The sequence below is a fragment of the Dasypus novemcinctus genome, chromosome X (assembly GCF_030445035.2).
Source record: "Dasypus novemcinctus isolate mDasNov1 chromosome X, mDasNov1.1.hap2, whole genome shotgun sequence".
NCBI classification, from domain to species: Eukaryota; Metazoa; Chordata; class Mammalia; order Cingulata; family Dasypodidae; genus Dasypus; species Dasypus novemcinctus.
In genome coordinates, this window is record NC_080704.1 from 81,327,370 (window position 1) to 81,350,042 (window position 22,673).

Here is a 22,673-nt window from a genome sequence, read left to right on the forward strand (position 1 = left end):
TACTTGTATTACTTAATAATGGGGCATTTTGGAAATCCCCCTAAATCATCCTGTAGAGAGATAACTCATGCTTGTTAAAGGTTGCATAACAATCCATAGAATGGCTGCGGCACAGTGTTTCCAGCTATACCCCTACTGATGAGTGTTTACTTTGTGTTCTTGCTTGCTGAATATGAAATAATTTGTGATAAACATGCTTGTACATATGCCCTTATGTCCTGGGCTCTTGTTTCTATGGGATGCTTTGCCGCCATTCCTTCCCTACCCCCACATATCTTTCTCCCTTAACGTTTCATTCCATACGGATTCAAAAGATCAATTGCTAAGTTTGTGGCATTTATTCAAGACGCTTGAATAATCATCGATATTATTTGTTAAGTAATCGGGGCACACCCAAACACTTTCGCTTTCCCCTAAATAAAAGCCTAAGGCTGCTTTCTGGTTGCCCCGTACTCCATCGTTATTTTTATTTGAATGCATTTGGAGCAAAATGTGAATTGAGAGAAAAAACTTTACCACTCCAAACGACAGTTATGCCTTGATTTCCTATTCCCTTAAGCATCCTCCCTACAGCTATGTCAACAAGAAAATCTTGGGAAAAGGCTTCTTCATGCAGAAACCTCTTTTCAGTGTTCTTGATTTACTTTTACATATAATGTTGATCGGTCCCTCTCCCCATTGGTATCCCCACCCCCTACCTGCTTCCATTCTTTCCTACTCTTTTATTATTTATTTGTTTATTTATTTATTTAAATTCTATTTTGTTGAAGATACACAGATCTCAAAAAAATGTTCCGTTAAAAACCATAAGAGGTCCCCATATACCCCACCCCCCACAACTCCCACATCAACAACTCTTTCATCCTTGTGGCACATTCATTGCATGTGGTGAATACATTTTGGAGCACTGCTGCACCATATGGATAATAGTTTGCATTGTAGTTTACACTCTCCCCCAATACAGTCAGTGGGTTATGGCAGGATATCTAATGTCCAGCATCTGTTCCTGCAATATCATTTAGAACACCTTCAAGTCCCAAAAACGTCCCCACATCACATCTCTTCTTCCCTCTCCTTGCCCTCAGCGACTACCGTGGCCATTTTCTCCACATCAGTGCTACAATTTCTTCCATTAATAGTCACACTAGTTCTATTTTTCTCTACTCTTTGAACAGCATTCCCACTCCTTTGTATTTCTCCCTCCTGATAGGGAGAGGGAGGTGTGCCACAAGAAATGGCAGAGCAGAGCCCCCTCCAAACATTCTTTGAATATGCACGTGTCTGAACCTGTCTCCTTTCAAAGTTCCACTGAGAGAAAGAGAGGTCCAGAGATGGTGGTGGCTTGGCCCAGTCTGGCAGCGTGAATTTAGAGATCAGTGCGTGAACTCACATGGACTCAGTTTGGAAGTAGAAGAGACAGCACTTGCCAAGGCTTTGAAGGCAGTCAGTGAGCAAACTGAAGCACTGAATGATTAGAGTATTTCCATGCACATCTTGATCACGGAGGTGCTGTGTATTGTGAATAGGCAGTACCAGGAGTAGGCATCGTAGATTTGGAGAAAGGAGAAAGATAGTTGGGGAAATGTGTCAAGAGCTCATATTGCACAAGTTAAATTTCTGAAAGTATATTTGTCATACATGTAGGCTGAAGAAACAGAATTGTGGGGACAACAGGGCACAGAGTGTATTTAAAGCCCTGAGACTGGGTGGGTTCACCTAGAGAGAGATCATAGTCAAGAGAAGAAGGAATAGGGCTATCATGCCCTGAGACACTCCACATTTAGAAGTTGGGGTGAGAAGGAAAAGCCAGCAAAAGAGACTGAGAAGGACTGGGCAAAGATGACTTCTCTTCTCTCCAAGACCTTGCTTGTCCAGCTCCAATGTCCTCACTCAGGTCTTGCTGTGCATGTGCTTGGGAGTTGGTTTTAAGCGGGACAAAAAAAATTTGTGGACTGGAGTTTGAATTGGGTTATGGCAAGGGCTTTCTAATTGGTCTCCCTGCTTTCCTCTGAATCTTGTAATATTTTCCATGCAGAGAAGTCAAAGAGATCTTACTGAATATAAATTAGATCATGGCACTCCCCAGATTTAGTCCTCTTTCTGGCTCCCCATAGCACTGTGAATAAAATCCAAACTCCTCATCATGGCCCCTCCCTGCCCACCACTGCACCATTCCCTGCTCCCTTTGTCCACTCGCTCGCTGGGCTCCAGCAACACTGGCCACCTTTCTGTCCCTCCAACACTCCAAGTTCTTTCCTGCCACTGGGCTGAGGGAATTGCCGGGTAGGTGCTTCCCCTGGTTCCTTGCACATCTGGGTAGTTACCATAGTCCTCAGAAAAGTTTCCGTGAGCTTCAGATCTCCTACTTTGCGACTTCTCTTGGGTTCTTGGTAGTATCTACCAAATATTTACTTCCCTGAGAAGATTTAGGGCAACTTTAATTACCTTCATATTTTCTGGTGTGTTTTTTGTGTGTCCCTCCCACCAGAAAATTTGCTCTGTGAGAGCAGGGACCCTCTGGCTAGAAGAGTGCCTTGCATGTAGTAGATCCTCTATAGGTAATTACTGAATTATTTAATAAACGAAATAAGTAGCACTTTCTCTCACAAGAAAGGGAATCCTCCCTCCTTCCACTGAAGCTTCACAGGGCTCTTCATTTTTGCACCCCTCACAACATGTAGCTGTCAGAAGAGTCCATTGAAGATGGCAGAGACTGACGAAAACTACCTCAAAAAAAAAGAGGAAGGCAGAATCCATGGAAACCTCTGAGTGGGGTCTTGAAGCACATTCCCCAGCTGCTGTCCTTGTCATTTGTTGCCGTTACTAGAGATTCAGGGGCCTTGGCATCGACTTCAGGCTTGCCAGGTTTGGGGATTCACTGGCTTGCAGCTTTCCTTCCCTGAACCTACTTTTTTCCTTAGGTTTCTCTGATTTCTTTTGGTTCTGTGGGCTGGAAACCAAAGCAAGCATGAGAGAGAGATATCTTGTTGAGTCATGGTCTTTGAATGGGTTCCTTAATTGCTCTTGGTAGCAATGACCTGCGAAGCTCCACTCATCCCCTATCCCTCGGCAGTCCTGTCTTCCCCTTGGCCTTTGCTTCCTCTGGCTCCTCTTGGACAACCACCTGCCTGCCCCTGCTGGCAAGCAACCTAGAACCCCAGGAGATGGCTCCTAACAGTGGTGCCAATGATCACCTTGGTCGAGTATGGGCTGCGCAGTTGACTTCTCCTAGGGTCTTTGTCTTTGCTGGCACTATCCCTGTCTAGGGGCAGAGGGCTGGACTTTGCAAGCTGGCAAGGTGCCTGTCTATGTGTCTGAATACCAGCCATCTTGGGCAGCATGCTTTCCAGCCAACAATGGGGAAGTATGCACTGCTCCGCACCCTGCGGTGACTTGGTCAGTGCCTTGAGTGTGGGTTTGTTCTACCATGTGCAACTGCCAACACTACCACCACAGAAAACAGCGTTGGTTACCCAAAGAGGGTGGATGGGCGTGGGGGAGGGGGAGGAGAGAATATGCGCAAGCAGGTGGGATTCCTTGGCCATCCTAGTCCAATCACATAGCACTGATAGTCTTCTGCTGGCATGTCTGTTATATGTACGTGTAGCCTGAGCCTTAGTGGAGCGATGACATCTTGAGGGAAGGCACTGTGGGTTGGTCATTTTTGGTCATTTTTTATATCTGACCCCACAGCTCATAGTACAATGCCTGGCTCATGGCCAGTGTGAGACAACTATTTGTGGAAGGAAAGGGAAGGGCTGTTCTGACTCTTTTGGGACTGGTCACATCTGATTTTCTTCTTGTTTCTCTATCAGCTCTGTCTCAATGTTCTGGGTGTGTGTACGCATGCATTTATGTTTGTTGATCATTAATTTGTACTCTTCTGAAGCTCTGGTCATACCGCTTTCCTTGTTGAACATGCAGAGTGGTTCTCAGTGACTTGACTTTGGGTACAGAGTCCGAGCACTTTAGCTCTTCTCTCAGGGCCCTGCACTCTCTAGCCCCACCTGCTACCATAATCTCTTGGGGACTGTGAGCTCTGTGCACACCAGATTATTAGGCATGGCCAGAAGTGACCATATCGCTGTTGTCATGGCACGGTGCCTGGGGCACAGACTGATCCCTCTGCCTGGAATGCCTTCGCTCCTGCCTTGTCATGGTGGGCTCATCTTTCAGAGCCCACCTCGGGGGTTCCCTCTTTTGTGTAGCCTCACCTGATTCCTTCCAGGAAGAGTTAGTGTCATGGTCCTTCTTTCTGCTCAAAGTGGGGCTCTAGCCCCTATTACACTCTACTCCGATGATTGTTCCCTTGTCTATCCCCTTGGCATTTGGCCTTGTGTGGCCTCTCTGCTCCCCTCTTCTCACTCCACCCACACCTCCAACACATCAACACTCACTGCTCACTTACCATATTGCCTGTCCCTTAGCCCCCAGTGCCTGGTATTTGATAAGCCCTCTGTATGTATTAGCTGGTGAACTGGGACCAGGCACCTCCTTCTAGAGAGAGATTTCAGGTTTTGCTTTTGGAACATGGATGTGCACTTCTTGGTTCAGGTTGGGGGCCTCTGCACCTTGAGGAGAGAGTCAAGAATAAGCAAGTGGCCACTCTGGACCGGGCCCTGTTCCTGTTCCCAGTCCTTGATTTGGCTTTCCTCTTCTTATCGCTGAGGGCAACCCTAAGGACAGGGTGCTCTTGCTTCCCCCACTTCCAGGCTGGAGGGGTTAGTGATGGGGTGTGCAGAGCTCCCAGGTCCCTAGTTCTCCCATAGTCTGGATACATCCGGGGCAGGGGTTCCAGCCCAGATGGTCTGTCTCCCAAGGACAAGCTCAACACCAGTCTGTGCTCTCCTGCCTTCTGGACCTCTGTATTCCCAGGGACCAGCACTGTCTTCATAAATATTTGTGGCATGGCATTGTGAATGAATGCATGTTCTTTATTCTCTGTTTTGCAAGTGTTGCAGAAGAAGGAAAGAGCTGGAAAAAGGGGAGGGATCTCTGAGAATAGGGTCAGCAGGCTACACGGGGAGCTGGGGAAGTTCATAATAGGAGTTGTTTCCTTCATGCTGGAGATGTTGGGGAGTGTGCAGGCACTAGGGGTGGGGCGGGGGAGAACCCCTCAGTGTGAGAAAGCAATTTTGCTTGTCTCTGTTTGGGCCAGGCAAGAGTATCCTCAACACCACCCCGCCCTCGTGCAAGGCTGATATAATAATTCAAACGTTCTGTGGGGTGGGGGTAGAATACCCCCTTCCCCCAAATCTAACCATATTCCTTCTGTCCACAGTGAAACCCTTTCCCTGTGTTCCTCTTCATAAGTATCCAGGCGGCCCCAAGGGCCGAGCACTCACGTTTCGGCCACAGCCTCCCGCTCCAGCCCCCTCCCACCGGCGGCCCGCAGCCCCGCAACCCCGCAGCCCCGCAGCCCCGCAGCCCCGCAGCCCCGCAGCCCCGAAGCCCCGGAGCAGCCACAGGGGGAACCAAAGAGACAGAAGCCTTCCCAGCTGCCCGGACCACAGATGCCAACACCCCCGCCCCCCACCACACACCGCCTGCCAGCCTGCCCGCGCCCCGCACGCAAGCCCACGACCGAGCAGCGGCGGCGGCGGCGGCGGCGGCGGCGGCGGCAGCAGCAGGCTTCAGGGTGCAGCCACTCGGACCGGCGTGTTTCTGGCAGCTCGCGCTATCCCAGGTGACTTGGGCTTGCCAGTTCGCCTGGTCCCCGGTCTCCCGCTCGCACCCCCGGCCCAGGTTCCGGCGCCCATCCGCCCTCCTGCCCACCCTTGCTTCTCCGCCTTCCCGCTCGTGAGAAGGGAGGTCGCGGCAGCGGCCCGGCGGCAGCAGCGACCGTGGCGACAGCGGCGACCGTGGCGGCGGCGGCGGCGGCGGCAGCAGCAGAGGCTGCGGCGGCGACCGTGGCGGAGGCGGTGGCGGAGGCCTCCGTGGCGGAGGCGGAAGCCGAGGTGGAGGCCGAGGTGGAGGCCAAGGCCTCCGTAGAAGAGGCGGCGGCGGAGGCCACCCTGGGGGAGGCTACGGCCGCCCTGGTTGGGGAGGAGGTGGAGGCCGCCTTGGCGGCCGCGGCGGGGACCGAGGCCAGCGCTGCCCAATCCGCCGCCGCAGCGGAGTCTGCGGCGCCCCCCTTGAGGGAGGCGGATGCGTCTGTGGCTGTCGCTGCCGATGCGGCTGCCGATGCGGGTGCCGGTGAGGGTGCGGGTGCTGCTGCTGCGGGGGCGGCGACGGTCGAGGCGGCAGCCGCCGCAGCAGCCACCTCAGGTACTGATGCGGATGCCGAGACTGGCGGGGGCGCCGAGGGGAACCCCGACTTCCCCATGGCTTCACTCTACGTGGGCGACCTGCACCCTGAGGTGACTGAGGCAATGCTGTATGAGAAGTTCAGCCCGGCAGGGCCCATTCTCTCCATCCGCATTTGCAGGGACAAGATCACCCGCCGCTCCTTGGGTTACGCCTATGTCAACTACCAGCAACCGGTGGACGCCAAGCGGGCCCTGGAAACCTTGAACTTTGATGTCATCAAAGGCAGGCCTGTGCGCATCATGTGGTCCCAGCGGGACCCCTCGCTTCGCAAGAGTGGGGTGGGCAACGTCTTCATCAAGAACCTGGGCAAGACCATCGACAATAAGGCGCTGTACAACATCTTCTCGGCTTTTGGCAACATCCTCTCCTGCAAAGTGGCCTGCGACGAAAAGGGTCCCAAGGGCTATGGGTTCGTGCACTTCCAGAAGCAGGAGTCCGCCGAGCGGGCCATCGACGCGATGAATGGCATATTCCTGAACTACCGCAAAATTTTCGTCGGGAGGTTCAAGTCGCACAAAGAACGAGAGGCCGAAAGGGGAGCCTGGGCCAGGCAGTCCACCAGTGCAGACGTCAAGGCTTTCGAGGAGGAAACGGAGGAGGAGGCCACCGTGCGGTGAAGACACATCTGGAGCTAACCAACCAGCCGAGCCAAACCTTGGCTCTCTGGCTCTCACCCGGTTTACAATCCCCTGGTCCATCCCCACCCCACCTACCAGCAGTGCATTGTAACTGGAGTGCAGGTCTCTCTCTCCCCCTCTCCCTCTGTCCCTCCCTCCCTCCCTCCCTCTCTCCCTCTCCCTCTCTCCCCCTCTCTCCCTCTCCCCCTCTCCCCCCCTCCTGTCTCTGTCTCTATCTCTGTTTGTTTCTTTCTCTTTTTCTTTCTCTTTCTCTCTCCATCCCTCCCCCCTTTCTCCCTCTTTCTCTGCTCTGGACTCTCTCTTCCCCAGTCCCCGTCCTTCTCCACTCCATCTCCCCTCCTTTCTCCTCTCTAAGGCCCTTCTGTACCCCCTTTTCCTCCTTCTCCCCTCACCCCAAAGGCATTGTAAATAATCTTGCTCATCTGTGCCATATGATAGCTTAAAGGCTGCTATTCTTGTGGTTTGATTTATAAAGCATTATCTTTCTCTTTTTCTTTACAGTACAGGTGATAAAATTTCATGGTAGAAACATCAGAAAGGAGAAGGAAATCAGATGAGGGAAATCCAAGAGAGTAATTGCTCCCCATGTCCTACTATCCAGAGACAACCATTTTTACATTTTTGGTGTGCCGTTCTTCCAGGCTCTCTTCTCTGTCTCCCTCCCTTCCTCACCCCCACCTCACCCACCTTTTAACACACTATTACAGAATGGTGGGTGTGTGTGGTGTTCCTTAACATTCTTTTTCAGAAACTAAAACCAAACAAAATTCAACCCATTGAACTTCTTCATATGTTATTCAACAGGCTTCTGAAATGTCATCTTCAGAGTGCTCCAGTGTATCCATGGAACTTAACATTTCTATAATCATTCCCACATTGTTCGATATTCAGGTGGTGCCTAGATTTTTCCCCCCTGTGGTTAAAACCAGCAGTTTACTGAGAGTGAATCCTTCCTTGCCAAGCCAAATTTCTGGAGCATCCCAGATGGTTTTCCTAGGTGTGGACTTGCAGGACCGGTACATGTGGACATTTTAAAGACTTTTACTGTGTGTTGCCAATTGCCCTTCCCTCATAAGCCTTGTACCAATTTGCATTCATGGCAGCCAGTGCAGCTAGTAAAAAGTATACACCCGTTCCCCCTGCTTGTTCTCCTGGTTACAGTAATTGATGTGCGTGCGTGCGTGTGTGTGTGTGTACGCATGTGTGTGTTTTTCATATCCATCTTAATATACTACAAATTGTATTTCACTGTCTTTGGTTGTTTTGCTGTGTGTTCTCACCACTATCGGAAAAAAATAATTCAACTTCATTGCAGGAGAAATTACAAAGCAGACAAGCTAACAGAAGAAAATTAATATCTTCAATAACCAATCCTAATGACCACACATACCCTCCTGAAACAGTTTCATCTGTATCTAGTCAATATTTTTCATATGATATATTATATATATGTGAATTTTGTTGTATATATAATTTCAATATCTGATTTTTCATACAGAAATATATAATATAGATAGATGAAAGTGTATAGATATACTTGAACTTCCTTCCATTTCATTAAGTATTCTTCTAAAATAGTTTTCATGGATGTTTAGAGCTCTATTGTATGGATAGAGTCATAGTTGAATATATGTACATATATGGTCATATCGTTATTCATATTCAGATATAAGTATAGGTATATTTGTTTTAACTGTATCTTCATAATTGAATATCTAGTTTATTTCATATCTAAACCAAAGCCTACAAGAACATTATATTGCAGAAACCTCCCTGACATTGAAGATTATTTCCTGAGCAAACATTGCTAAGAGAAGAATCAAAAGGTCAAAGCATTTGGATAGTTTGAAATGTTTGTATGTTTTTGTGCATTACTAAATGACCATCCATAAATATAGTCCTAATTTACCCACATAAGGTGCACAAATATTGTGAGCGGCCCTGAATACTTAGTCGTTTTCTGGATTTGGTATTATAACAATTTCTGTACTCTTTCAATATTTTACCAAGGGAACAGGAGTTTTTTTGTTTTTATTTTAAACATTTATTTTTATACAATAGTACATTATCATAATAGAAAACAATTTTCAAAAATTGATAGTCAAAATTATTGCTAATTCCACCACTTAATGAAAAACATTGAATAAGTAAACATGTACATAAATAAATACCTTCAAAATGTAATGTATGATGTACTGTGTCATTGTAGTATATTTTTGCTATAACTTATTTCTTACCAGCTTTCCAAATTATTAACTATTCTCTTATAATTTTGTTTTTATCAGTATTCCATTGTGTAGATGAGCTTTAATTTCTAAAATCCAACCCTTTGATGCATGTTGAAAATGGTTCCAGTTTTTTCCCTGTTAGAATAATTCTGTGGGGCACATCTTTGTAGCTTAATGTTTGCTGACATGTAGGGATTTTTAAATTGCCTTATTATCAGTCTGTTTTCACATGCTTCTTCCATAAAGTTTATATTCACCAGCAGTGTAGGAATGTGCATATTTTCTTTCTTATCTTCTTAAACTGAAACTTCTTTGAGATTTGAAAAACTGGTTAAGCTTATACATTTTTAAAATTTTAGTTCATTTTACAAGTACATTGCTTTAAGAGGAGGGCAAGCATATTAAATATACACACCAACCACTTTAAAGAGGTTATTTTCTGTACCTTTGTATGTCCTTGATTATTTATCCACAAATTTTAAAACCATTAAAGAATCACATTGAATATTTTCTGTCGAAGTTCACTTTTCAATATATTGTAAGTTTATCTAAAACATTTATGATTATTCAATATTCTCCACAAGTTGCTGTCATTATATCGTTAGACCAGATTTTTAAAAAGTATTTCCCCATTTTGGACTTTAAAATAGTTTGAAAAGTTTTCCCATTAACCCCAAATATGGTAATTTTGCAATCAAAGTCTTGTAGTAGTATTTACTTATGATAGATATATAGAAGTGGAATTGAAATGTAGAAGCCTTTTAAAATCCTTTAATTGTACCACCAAGTGGCCTGAATATACCAATTTATCCTTCTACCAACATTTTAGAATAATGCCCATTTTCCTGCACAGTTTCCCCCTGGGCAACATTAATTTTCCTTATTTTTAGTTAGTATAATGTTTTTAAAAATCTATACCTCAATTTTTATTTTCATTCTCAATTTTTAAAAATTTTTTGTTTTCCTTGTTATTCAAATAATATAAGTTCATTTCAAAAAGGGAACCAATGGCATTGACAGGCAAAATTTTAAAAAAACATCACTAGGTTGTTTTCCTACCCAGAGATAACAGCTCTCAATCTCTTGTTCTATTCTATAGATCTATTTTTACAGGTTTCATCTATTCTGCCAATTTTGATGGATTTGTGTGGGTGTCTGTTGTTTCTGGTTTTTCCTCATTCAAACCAAAAATTGCTAAGAATATCATGATGCACAAATAATTGTTTAAGTTTAGTATTATTTCCTTAACATTCTTATAAACAGATTTATAGCATATCAATGTTGTTATTTGGTATATGTGATTTTAACTTTTACACATTTTAAAAATAAACAGATAATAAAGGTTCATTACTGAATATTGCTAATTTCAGATTACAAAGAAATGAATTTAATTTACCTATAACCCCTCTACCAAACTGCTTTTAACATGGCATGTACCTATCCATGATTATACATATAAACATATATATATAAATATATATTATATGGTGTTATATTTTACATTATATAACACATACATAATCATTATATAAAATATAAACTAATACATATTTCTTATATATAAAATAGGAAATCATACTTTACAGTTCTATATTATTCCAGAAACTTTATTAAATAATACATAACCTTGGACATATTTTCTTGGTTATTTTCTTCCCAACATTATTTGCAGGGCCTTGAAGTATTTGTACTATGAACGGTTGGACTCATTTGTTAATTACTTCATTGTCAGACATTTTCTTTATTCTCAATTCTACTTTAATTTCAGTGCACTGTGTTGATTATCTTTTACCTAAATTTACATTAACATTTATAGTAGTTTCCATAAGAAACACTTCTAAAATAAAAAAGCAGAATATATGTATAGCACATTTTAAAAAGCTTTTTATTATAGTAACACATATACAGCTCAAAATTTCCCAATTTTTATACTTCATGTCAAATTTCCACTTGTAAAATTGTGTCAACTTATGGTATTACTGTGTTATTTTCAGTCTATACGTTTATGCAATTTTCTGCATAAGGCTCTGAACTGAATATTAGAATTCCTTTTATTATTTCTTATATTCTCATTGAATAAATATAATTTACATATTTTAAAAGTTTAATTTTATACTACTATTTTTCCTTTTACTTATGTTTGCTAGGCAAAGAAATCCTCAAAAAAAAAATATATATATAGTTAAATAGAGCATGCAGCTCAACCATAATCCTTCCACTGAGCGAAAAACACATTTAAAGTTTATTGTATGACTGTTTACACTTGTATATATATATAGACTCATACAGACATATGTGCATATTCATTAATTCTGATCCAGTACTATTTTTTTTACTAAAATGCCTCATGAACATCTATCCATCTCAATAGCTATTATACAGTACTATTTACAGAGGTTACATAGTGTACCATGGTAACAACGGACCATTTTTGTAAGCCAGCTGACATACATTAATGGATTTTTGTTTCCAATTTTTTATATTAAAATGAAAGCTTAGAGAAGATTATTTTTGTAGCCATGTTCTTATATCCAAGAGTATTATTGATTATAAGTTTATTAGAAGTCTAATTATAAAATAAATACCACTGTCTTGAAAACTGTGAAATTATTTCCACATTGGCCCTCCATAATCTTTCCCCACTTTAAAATTTTACCCATGTGTAAATAAATATTTGCCATTAGCTTTGTTTTGTTGTCTTCATTTGTAATTGTAATTCCTTTTCAACTGTGGAGAAAGAATGTCTAAAATGGCAAATAATTTTTCTATTTATTTTTTAAAGTTTTTGAAATTGTTTATAAAATAGGATATAATAATTTTATATAGTGCTTAATTTATATCAGACACGGTTTTAATTGCTTCTCAGAATATTTAATACTTACAACAGCCCTATGGGCAAATATTATGGGATGAATTGTGTCCCCCAATAAGGTATGTTCATGTGGTAACTGTGAGTGTGACCTTATTTGGAAATAGGGTTTTTGAAGATGTGATTAGTTAAAATAAGTTCAAACTAGATTAGAGTGGATTCTAATCCAATATGATTGGTGCCCTTACAAAAAGAAGAGATGAGAGAGAAGACAGATACAGGGAATAAGACCATGTGAAGATGGAGGCAGATGCATCTGCAAGACAAAGACAGCCAAGGACTGCTGACAGGAGAAGCTAGAAGAGTACAGGAAGGATTATCCCCAACAGTTTTCACAGTGAGCTTGGTCCTGCCAACAACTTGACTTCAGACTTCTAGTTCCTAGAATGGTAAGATAATAAATTTCTGTTGTTCTGAACCACCCAGTTTGTTTGTTATGGGAGCTATAACAAACTAAGAAGGGTATATAGTATTACCTCCATTTAACAGTTGTGGAAACTGAGGCACTGAAAGGCTAAGTTACATTTCCCAAAATCATACAGCTAACAGCTGACACAGGTAGGATTTGAATCCATGTAGGCAAAATTCAGTATCTGTGCTCTTAAGTACTGAGCTATAATAACTTTTTTTCTTATTTGTTTTTTTAAATTGTCCTTTCTTTAAAAAAATTCATAGATCACAAAAAATGTTACATTAAAAAATATAAGGGAACTTATGATTATTTTAAAAGACATAACTGTCCATAATGTTTTCTGTGCCTTTCAAGCCTTTTTTTCTTAATAGTGCATTTTAACAAAAAAAAATTCAAATACATTTTCCTAACATTGTTTATTTAGTAAAATATATCTTGAAAAATCCTTTACTGTCAAAAATAGACTCTAAGCAACTGTACTTTCAGACATTGAAGAATATAATCTTTTTAAATAAGCACTACATTTTGACATTTACTTTGCTTCTAATTTACTTGTATAAAAATATAAGCTATAATTCACATTCTTGTATTCAGATTCAGTATTATTTCCTTATAATAAAATACTATTTGTTTAATTGCCAGTTGGAAAGCTATCAACATTTTTAAAGTATTGCAAAGTAGGGCACAAAGGTCTGGTCAGTTTGTTTGACAGAATGATTTTAGCAATTTATACTCCTATTATCAGTACATCAGAAAACATACTTTCCTGAATGCTTTCTAATTCAGCTCGTTATAAATTATTTTTACATTTAAAAGTAAAATATGTATTTATGCTTTAATCCCATTTCCAAATACTAGTAATATATATATATTATATAAATAGGTTGTTGATCATATGATCTCAGATATGTGTAAATGGTAATGAACTTTAGTATCAATTTGTCTCAAAAATTACCCTTTAATCTCATGTTTTAGCTTTATGGGTATAAGGAAAGGAAAATAATGCTGGTATAGGTACAAGGAAATTAATCATAAAATACCTCTCAAAAAGCAAAATTTTAAAGCAACCAAAATGTTCAATAAATAGCATTTATTAAAGCAGTGTTTCTTGATCTGTTCATGGTATAGAGAAACAGTGAAATTATTATATAGAGAATTCCATGTATATATGCTTAGGTTCACTATTTCTGGAGAAAGAGACAATAGTTTTCGTCAATATTGAATGGATCCATAACTTAAAACTGATTAGTAACCAATGCTGTAAGGGAATTCTGATCCATTTGTATTATTGGTATGGTGGAAGAATATTTATTAATAGAGTATTTACTGAATTTTTCAAGAAAAAAATTAATAGAAAAAACAGGTTGTAAAATCATGTTTAATTTGATAAATAGAAAGATAGATAAAATATAAATATGTGTTTTTTTATTTGAAAGTATATAGAAAAGAATGTCAAATACCCTTCACCTTTCACTAACCATAATTTTCAAGGGTCTTTTCTAAAATACAGCAGCAACAACAAAAACACCTTTCAACCCAGTGTTCTAGACAACCATTACTTATTTATCAGTGTTGTCTTAAAAGGAATTTAGCACCCCTAACATTAAAAAAAAGTCCAGAATTGATTTCCTTTGGATTTAGGGACTGTAGATGATTTTCATTCTCTTCATTCTGGTTTCTATGATTTTTTTTTCTCCCATGAAGTTTAAATGAAATACAACAACAAATATTAATATAAAAAATAGATCTACCAAACTGGCAAATAATTTTTTTAAAATGTACCATCTAATGCAGTTAAGTGCTCAAAGAATTGGAAAACTCATTAAATTACTGTTGGGAATATGAATTGGTATAACCTTTAACAGAGAGCATTTTAACAATGCACATGAAAATTCCTATGAATCCACATTTACTCCTATTGGTCATAACCTCAATCCAACATGCAAAATTTGTAGAATATATACGATAGGCAGGTTCTCCAGCAGAGGGTAAGGGAGGTATTGTGTGATTTAATTCCCTATGTAGTATGGTTTTGTATGTGTTGTTGCATGCACCTCAGGGCAGTGTCACAATCACGGAATTAGTCTTTCACAGTTTGGCAATATGGTTTTAGTTACTGGGGGTTTACAGGAAGGAAGGTGTAGATCTCAGGGAAGTGAAATTCTAGGAGAAGGGTCGTCATATTGGCAAAAACATCACTGAAGCTGTTGTTGGATATCTGGATCAAGGAAAGTAAACAGGGTAGTGTGGTACAAGAGAGGAGGGTCTGGTAAAAGGAAGTCCTGGGGGAGTATAATCTTTATTGTTGGTGGTTCTGCAGCAAGAGGTGTTGTCATCTCCATCAATGAACACTTGGGCTGGAGTGAGATTGCCTGTGATGGCCAGTCCACTGGGGGATGACGGTAAGGGCTAGAGAGTCTTGGTTAGTAGCATATTCTTGGTCTGCAAAAGCCAGGGTTTGTTTAAATTAATTTTGCAGTTGCTGGACTTAGAAATGTCAGTTAAGGTATTGGGATGATAGGGGTACAGTTATTGAACCTCTAGGCTGTTTCTTGGTGGCTAATTTGGGATAATTTTATTTGAAAAATATGTCTTCTATGTGTTTTTCTATGCTGCAGTGATGTGGCCTGATGTATTAAGGAAGAACAACTATGGTTGCTCTTGCCAGCTTTAGAGAGAGTGCACTGAAGCATAGAGTTAGTAAGAGTAGAGGCTTGAGTTGGGGGTGAAGCATGTAGCTAGTCTATGACCACTTCACCAGATAGTATTGTGGATATCTGTGGGTCTATGGACCATGTTGTCTAGGTATTGATGCCATTGCATACACTTTTAAAAATAGAGACCTTGTCTAGGTGGTTATTTACCCATGCCTGGCAGCATGCTGGCCTAAGATAATGTATTATAGCTTGCCACCATGTCCAGTTAGTCTAATTTTGAGGATAGTGTTGGACCTACTTTGTTTGGTTGTTGGAGGCTTCCCTTACTATGATTAAACCCATTGGATCAACCATCAACCTGATAATCCATTTCAGACATAAGAAAAACATAAACCGTAGCCAGGGTATTTGCATTCTACCAGCTTTTGGGATAATTTTATTTAACTTTGGTGAGGTGCCACCAGCAGTTTGAGGAAGCTGAACCACCACAAAGGGAAAAGTGTTGGGTCTTAAATAGCTCACCCTTTCTGGGGCATGTGTGGTTTTGCCAGTGCTGTCATTTCTGGATGTAGATAAAATCCATCAGATGAAGGTTGGTTTTGCCTCATACTGTGACCCACACAGAACCACTGTCTGGGCCTGCAGTTATAATTTCTAATTCCTGTAATGAATCAAGGGAACTGGAGTTTCATGTCCATCCTTTATGTACTATATATACCATATATTTCTGGAGCTGGGAAATTTCTCTCAGGATGGATATGTCTAAATATGAGCCCCTCTGGTAGCCTTGTTGGGTTATTAATTATTAAGAGACCTAATTTCACTCTGCATCCCTGATTGGGTAGCCACTCTCCATATTGTGGCAAGACAATGGAAAAGTCACAGCAAAAGGGGGAAGTGTTTATTGTTTTGATACATACATAGTCATCTTGGACTGGAAAGTGGGATGGATTTCCCTTAAGGACAAATAGAGGCATTTTAGGAGACATTTTAGAAGGCTTTTTTTAAGAAGGTAATTTGTATGGAGTGTATAGAACCCCGTTTTACCTGGAATTGAGCAGAATTAAAGCTTGAGGCAAAAGTTTAATCCACTTTGGCATCCATTTTCCATTAAGTAATTTAAGTAACAGTTCTTTAAAGAAGCCACTGTAGCTCTCAATAAGTCTTACTTCCTGGGGGCCAGTAGGACAAGTGAAAATTGTAAGTGATTTCTTCTTTGATCATCCATGTTGAGCCTTATGGGAAGTAAATGGGTTCCCTGATCTGGGTAAATAATGTGAAGAAGCCCAAAAGGAACAAAGATATAATTGATGAGACCATGAACTATGGCTTCCCAGGTTGCATGTTGTGTAGGAATGGCCAAGAAGAAGCAGGTATAAGAGTAATCTTCGGGGTATATACCAGCAGTGGAATTGTTGGGTCATATGGCAAATCTATACATCATTTTTTGAGAAATGACCAAACTGTCCTCCAGAATGGCTGGATCCTTCTGCATTCCCATCAGCAGTGGATGACAGTTCCCATTCCTTCACATCCTCCCCAACACTTAGGGTCTTCTGTTTTTTGTTTTTTGTTTTTTGTTTTTTTGATAGCCACCAGGCTTATGGGAGTAAGATGGTATCTCATTGTAGTTTTGATTTGCATTTCCCTAATAGCTAGTGATTTTGAGCGTCTTTTCATGTTCTTTTTAGCCATTTGTATTTCTTCTTTGGAGAAGTGTCTGTTTAAGTCTCTTGCCCATTTTTTTAAATGGCTTGGTTGTCTTTTTATTTTTGAGATGTGGGAGTTCTTTTTATGTGCAGGATACAAGTCTCCTGTCAGATATATGGTTATCAAATAGTTTCTCCCATTGGGTAGCCTGTCTTTTCACTTTCTTGACAAACCCCTTTGAGGCACAAAAGGCTTTAATTTTGAGGAGGTCTGATTTATCTATTTGATCTTTTGCTATTCATGCTTTGGATTGGGTGGAACTTTGCAGGTTTGGGCGGGGCTAGGGTTGGGAGGATGAGTCAGAAAAGCCCAAGGAATTGGAGGGAGGGTTGGGGATAACAGTTGAACATGGGAGATTGCAGGGTATGCGGTTGAAACTATAATGTTGAAAAAACTCTTTAGAAAATATAATAAAGAGGGATTACATGTTTAAGGTGCTTAAGGGGGGGGGGGATCTGGCACAGGGGCTGGCTTCTAGGGAGTGTGTGAGTGCTCATCTTGTCATAGTGTGTTATATCATTGGGTGGAGACCCATACAATGAGTGGGAAGGTGTACCCACATCCTGGGGAGGCCTGATATTCTCAGAGGGAATTGTGTCTCTTGAGAGAATTGGTGGCTCCCAAAGGGGGAGGACAGTCTAGTATCTCAAGCCCTCAACATTGTTGCAAAGTATCTGGAAATCTGTTCCTTCAAACAGTGAAACTTGGTTGTCACTATGGGCCCCAAAGGGAGGGGGAGAGATATATAGAATAGATGGAAGCAGGGTAACTAGGAGGCAATAGAAGCTTTCTACAAGATCATACAATGATGGATATATGACATGTTAAATTTCACCAAACATATATAAAAGTCTATAGGCTAAAATGTAAACCATAGTGTAAGCCAAAATGTAACTAAAGATTTAGAAAATTATACAGTCGAAAATATAAACCATAAAGTAAACTAAAATGGAACCATGTTTGATAGCTATGTTTCAATATCTGTACATCAGCTGCAACAAATATAACATGAACATGAAAAAAATCATTTCTGGGGAAGGGGGAAACGGGTTTAATGTTGACTATATGGGAGTCCCCTATATTGTATATGTGATCTTACTGTGATCTAAAACTTTTTTGAAGACAAAATTAAAAATTAGAAAAAAATAAAAGGATGTAGACACTGAGGAAGAAATGAAAGAAATTTCCTTGCTACTGTACAGACAGGGCAACACCCATTATAGTGATGAAAGGCAAAATGGCAAAAACAAAGTTTTATGATATTTTTCATTTTTTAATACCCCAATTTATTTACACTTCATTTTAGTTTTTCTAAATTACTATATATTCTATTTCTAAACCTTAAACCTATCATTACTATTGCATTTTCCTATTAATTGAATTTGGCAATATAATAGGCTTCATTTTTAAAGAAGTTTTGGGCCACAGAGGGCTTCAACTATGGCAGGAGAAGAGAAGAATGCAGGTGTGGGGTATTAATGACGGGGTACATATGGTTGGCAGGGAGTTATCCAGGGCATGTATACAGGATATGTAAAAAAGTTCAGATATTCATTGGGTATTTTCAGAGTAGTTACAGTCACAAACAACAACTGAGGGATTGCTGAGTTCCTAGCCAGGGGAGCTTTGTCACATTCCGCAATGGAAAAGCAACAATCCCCCAAGAGCAAGGGCAAATACCAGTGAAGAAGGATGGTCCAATGATGAGCCCTTTATACTGTTAATTATGCTTATAAGCCTGTGTGCCTGAAATTTCATCTAGGTCTAGAGCTGCAGGGTGCCTAAGAGTTACCTCCTGAGAGCCTCCATGTTGCTCAAATGTGGCCATTCTCTAAACCAAACTCAGCATGTAAATACATTACCTTCCCCCGAATATGGGACCTGACTCCCAGGAATGAACCTCCCTGGCACCAAGGGATTACTACCAATCACTAACTGGCGATAAAACTAGGAAAAGACCTTGAATAAAAGGGGGAATTGGTAAAGATAAATGAATTTATATGGCTAAGAGTTTTCAAAAAAGAGTGGTCATGTTTACACACACCTCAGAAGCATCCCAGAGACAGCCAAAGTATATACAACCCAGGTACTGGTGCTCCTGAGGGCTTCAAGACACGCAGGTTCTATGGTAATGGCAGTTGGATCTGGAGTTCGGTGCCTTGTCAGTGGGCCCCAATTTGGAATTTGTGTTCCAGAATGTGATGGAGTTGGACTTAGATGTGACCTTTCTATACATGCCTCTTCTCTCACGTTTACTGAACCTGGGGTTGGCACTGGACTTTGTGTATACCCAGGAGACTTGAATCTCTCAAATGTCCATGTGCCACCTCAGTCCTGAGCCTCAGCAAAGTTGTAAATCCTGCTCTTCTGTTCATTGGACTTGCCCAGGTCAGCTAACAGGGGAGTGAAGATGGTCAACCACCACAAAAAGGAGCCAAGAGTGCCTACAACTCAAAGCAGGAGAATTGCATCCATCAACCATGTGGGATCTAAGCCCCCTCTCAATATAGAGGTGGAGTGGACATCACCATTCCAGGGTCCACAGGATGGAGGAATATAATATGAATTAGAGTGGACGTACTGGTATTCTACTATAGAACTATTGTGACTAGTAATGGAAAAAAACTGTAGCATTCTTGTGGAGAAAATGTCCACAGTAGTTGCTGAGGGCAGGGAGGGCGAAGAAGAGATGTGATGTGGGGGAATTTCTAGGATTTGGAGTTGTTCTAAATGATATTGCAGGGACAGATGCTGGACATTATATATCCTGCCATAACCCACTGAATATACTGGAGGAGAGTGTAAACTACAATGTGAACTATAATACATGTGGTGCAGCAGTGCTCCAAGATGTATTCACCAAATGCAATGGATGTGCCCCAATGATGAAGGAGGTTGTTGATGTGGGAGAAGTGGGTGGGGTGGGGGGTGGGGTATGTGGGAACCTCTTATATTTTTTAATGTAGCATTTTTTATGATCTATGTATCTTCAAAAAACACAATAAAAAATGAAAAAGAAAGAGTAAATTATAGTTAAGATAGACTTGGAGATTCCAGTGAGATGTGATTCTGTGTAATTGAGATGCCCACAGGGGAAGCTCAGAGGGCCTGAGTGGGCATTCTCTGAAGGACCCACCAGGAATGAATTTTATGCTATGCAGGAATGAATTTCAGATAATTTATTGGCAGGGGCGTGGGACATGACTCCCGGGATATGACTACCAATCACCAGCTGGTGATGCAACTAGAAAAAGCCCTAGAATAAAAGGGGGAAATGGTAAAGACAAATTAGTTTATATTGCTAAGAGACTTTCAGATGAGTCAGGAGGTCATCAGAGGGGTCATGCTTACGCAAGTCTCAGCAGGATCCCAGAGATAGCCAAAGTAGATACAAACCTCAAGTACTTATTCTCCTGAGGGTTATGGAAACATGCAGGTTCTATGGTCATGGCAGATGGCTCTGGAGTTCAGTGCGTTGCCAGTGGGCCCTACTTTGGGATTTGTGCCCCTGACTGTGTCAGAGTTGGACTCAGATGTGACCTTCCTACATGTGCCTCTTCTGTTACTTTTACTGCATCTGTGATAGGTGCTGGAGTTGGTGTATACTCAGGAGACTTGAATCTCTGGACTGGCCATGTGCCAGCTGAGCCCTGAGCCTCAGCAGAGTTGCAAGACCTACTCTCCGGTTCATTGGACTTACCCAGGTCAGCTAACAGGGAGGTGAATATGGCCCACCACCACACCAAGGACCCGAGAGTGTCTACAATGGTAAGCAGAAGAATCACATGCACCAGCCATGTGGGATCTCAGCCCCCTCTCAATTTAGAAGTGGAGTGGACATCACCATCCCAGGGCCCATAGGATGGAGGAAATATGGTAGGCACAATGGCTATGCCTTTTAGGAGATCTTGGATGGCAGGTGGGAGACCCACAGCACCTTATTTTAGGCAACATTGCAGCCTATATCACCTTGATTGGCTGGGGCAATTCCACTGGTTCCAATTTTGCATGGCCCAACAAGAAGCCAAGGATTTGATTTTATTCCAGACAGCATGCTAGAACATCAGCATCTATAGTGGAGAAAGTAAGAGAAAAAGATGCCACTAAGGGTACTTGTTTAATAAACACATTCCAAGGGAAGGATGGAATGGGTTTTTGAAATGTGGGAGGAGGAAGGGTGGAGACATCTCCAGGGGAGGTGCCATGTGGTCCCTGTATGATGATCATGGGGCTTGATAATCAAGGATATGTGACTCTGGATGTGATTCCATCTTCTATTATGTCAGTAGCTCCACCCTGTCCATAGCCTCCTGGATAGTAAATGTCATGATAAGATTGAGGAAGGCTGACAAGTAAATCAGGGGTCTCCCTGTAAGAAAAATTTTCATGATTCAATGTCAAAAAGGTTTCCTCAGGATTTGAGATGAACTCTAGGTCTCTTTTGTCAGAATGTTTCAAGGAGTGGTGTACCCATTGCATCACTCCAATTTTTCTAAGTAACAATTGGACCTCATCAATTGTTTGTCAATGGGTATCAGCCCTGGAGTTAATAACCTCTGTTGATGCCTGCACCTTTTTCCATGCCATAAATATCCAAATAAATTGAGGTGGGTATCAAAGTCTTTAGTGTTACTGACAAATTTCCTCATTTACTGGACTGAGAGTGTCAACTTGGACCCCATATTAAAAACTCTACAGAGGCGGGGCAAGATGGTGTCTGAGTGGGTGCACCTTATAGTCTCTCCTGCAAAAAAGTGGCTGGGCAGCGTAGGAAATTCTTCAGGACCAGGCTGTTTCAGTATTTTACAGGGCAGGAGGTGTCTGGACATCAATTTAGTGGGACGGTGACAGAGAAGATTCATGTAAAAGGTAGAATTGAGGCTCTCTTTCACGGAGATAGGGGCTGCATGCAGGATGCTCCCCCCTGGGGTGGGCGGCACAGCAGAGGCGATTCCTGGAGGCTCTGCAGTGCTAAGGAATTCATAAGCCCTGAGCGGTTTATTCAGGGGCTTGCAGAGCAGGAGGTCTTTGGAAACCGATTTGGTGAGACAGAGACAGAGGAGTCTTTTGTGAGGCATGGAATTTTGGGTTTCTGACACGGGGATCTGCGCTTCCACCTAGAGCCCCGCCCCCTAGGGCTGGCTGCCAATCTGCAGTGTCCTTAAATTGGTTGCAAAATAGAGGCGCCCCCAGCAGGCTGTTTTGGGGGCTTGCAGGGCGGGAGGTGTCCTGAAGTCGAATTGGTGAAACAGCGACAGAAGAGACTCTTGTAAGAGGGGGAATTTTCAGTTTCTGACACAGAGGTCAGAGTTTGTGGATGTAAACCCCCTCCATAGGGCTGGCACCCAGCTGCGGGGATCCCTGAAGGCTGTGTTGCACTGCGGTGCTCCCACGTCCCTGTTAACCAGATTTCAGGTTGCCAGGTCTGTGGCCCCTAAACCCTGGTGGCCCACACCCAGAGACTCATACCTCTTGAGTCTGCAATATCACAGACTTCCCATCCCTGAATCCACCACGCCCTGAGGTCCATCGGAGTTCCTTGATTGTCCTAGTCCTCGACGTTTGCACTTTTTTCTCTTTCATTTTTCTCTTTTTTCTTTTTTTTTCTTTTTTATTGTCCTGGTTGCTAATATTACATTATTTCCTAGTCTTTTCTCACATTGTATCCCCAAGGTCTTTTTTCACTTATCTAGGAGTTTTTTTTTTCTCTTTCTACTTTTCTCTTTCTTGCTTGTTTCCCTCCCTTTTCTTTGCCCATGCCCCCTTTTTTTTATTTCTTCTCTTTTTTTCCTTTTCCCTCTTTTTCTTCTTATTTTATTTTATCTTAATTATACAATAGGTGCTGCAGGG

The 22,673-nt window shown here is 41.9% G+C and overlaps 1 protein-coding gene across 1 annotated transcript; it reads left to right on the plus strand.

Annotated features, from left to right (window-relative positions):
* Positions 1–6,047: 6,047 nt before the first annotated feature.
* On the plus strand, positions 6,048–9,684 carry PABPC1L2B (poly(A) binding protein cytoplasmic 1 like 2B). Its single transcript, XM_058292323.2, has one exon. It carries the CDS (start codon positions 6,324–6,326, stop codon positions 6,924–6,926), a length of 603 nt encoding a protein of 200 aa, XP_058148306.1. The 5' UTR covers positions 6,048–6,323; the 3' UTR covers positions 6,927–9,684.
* Positions 9,685–22,673: the final 12,989 nt, after the last annotated feature.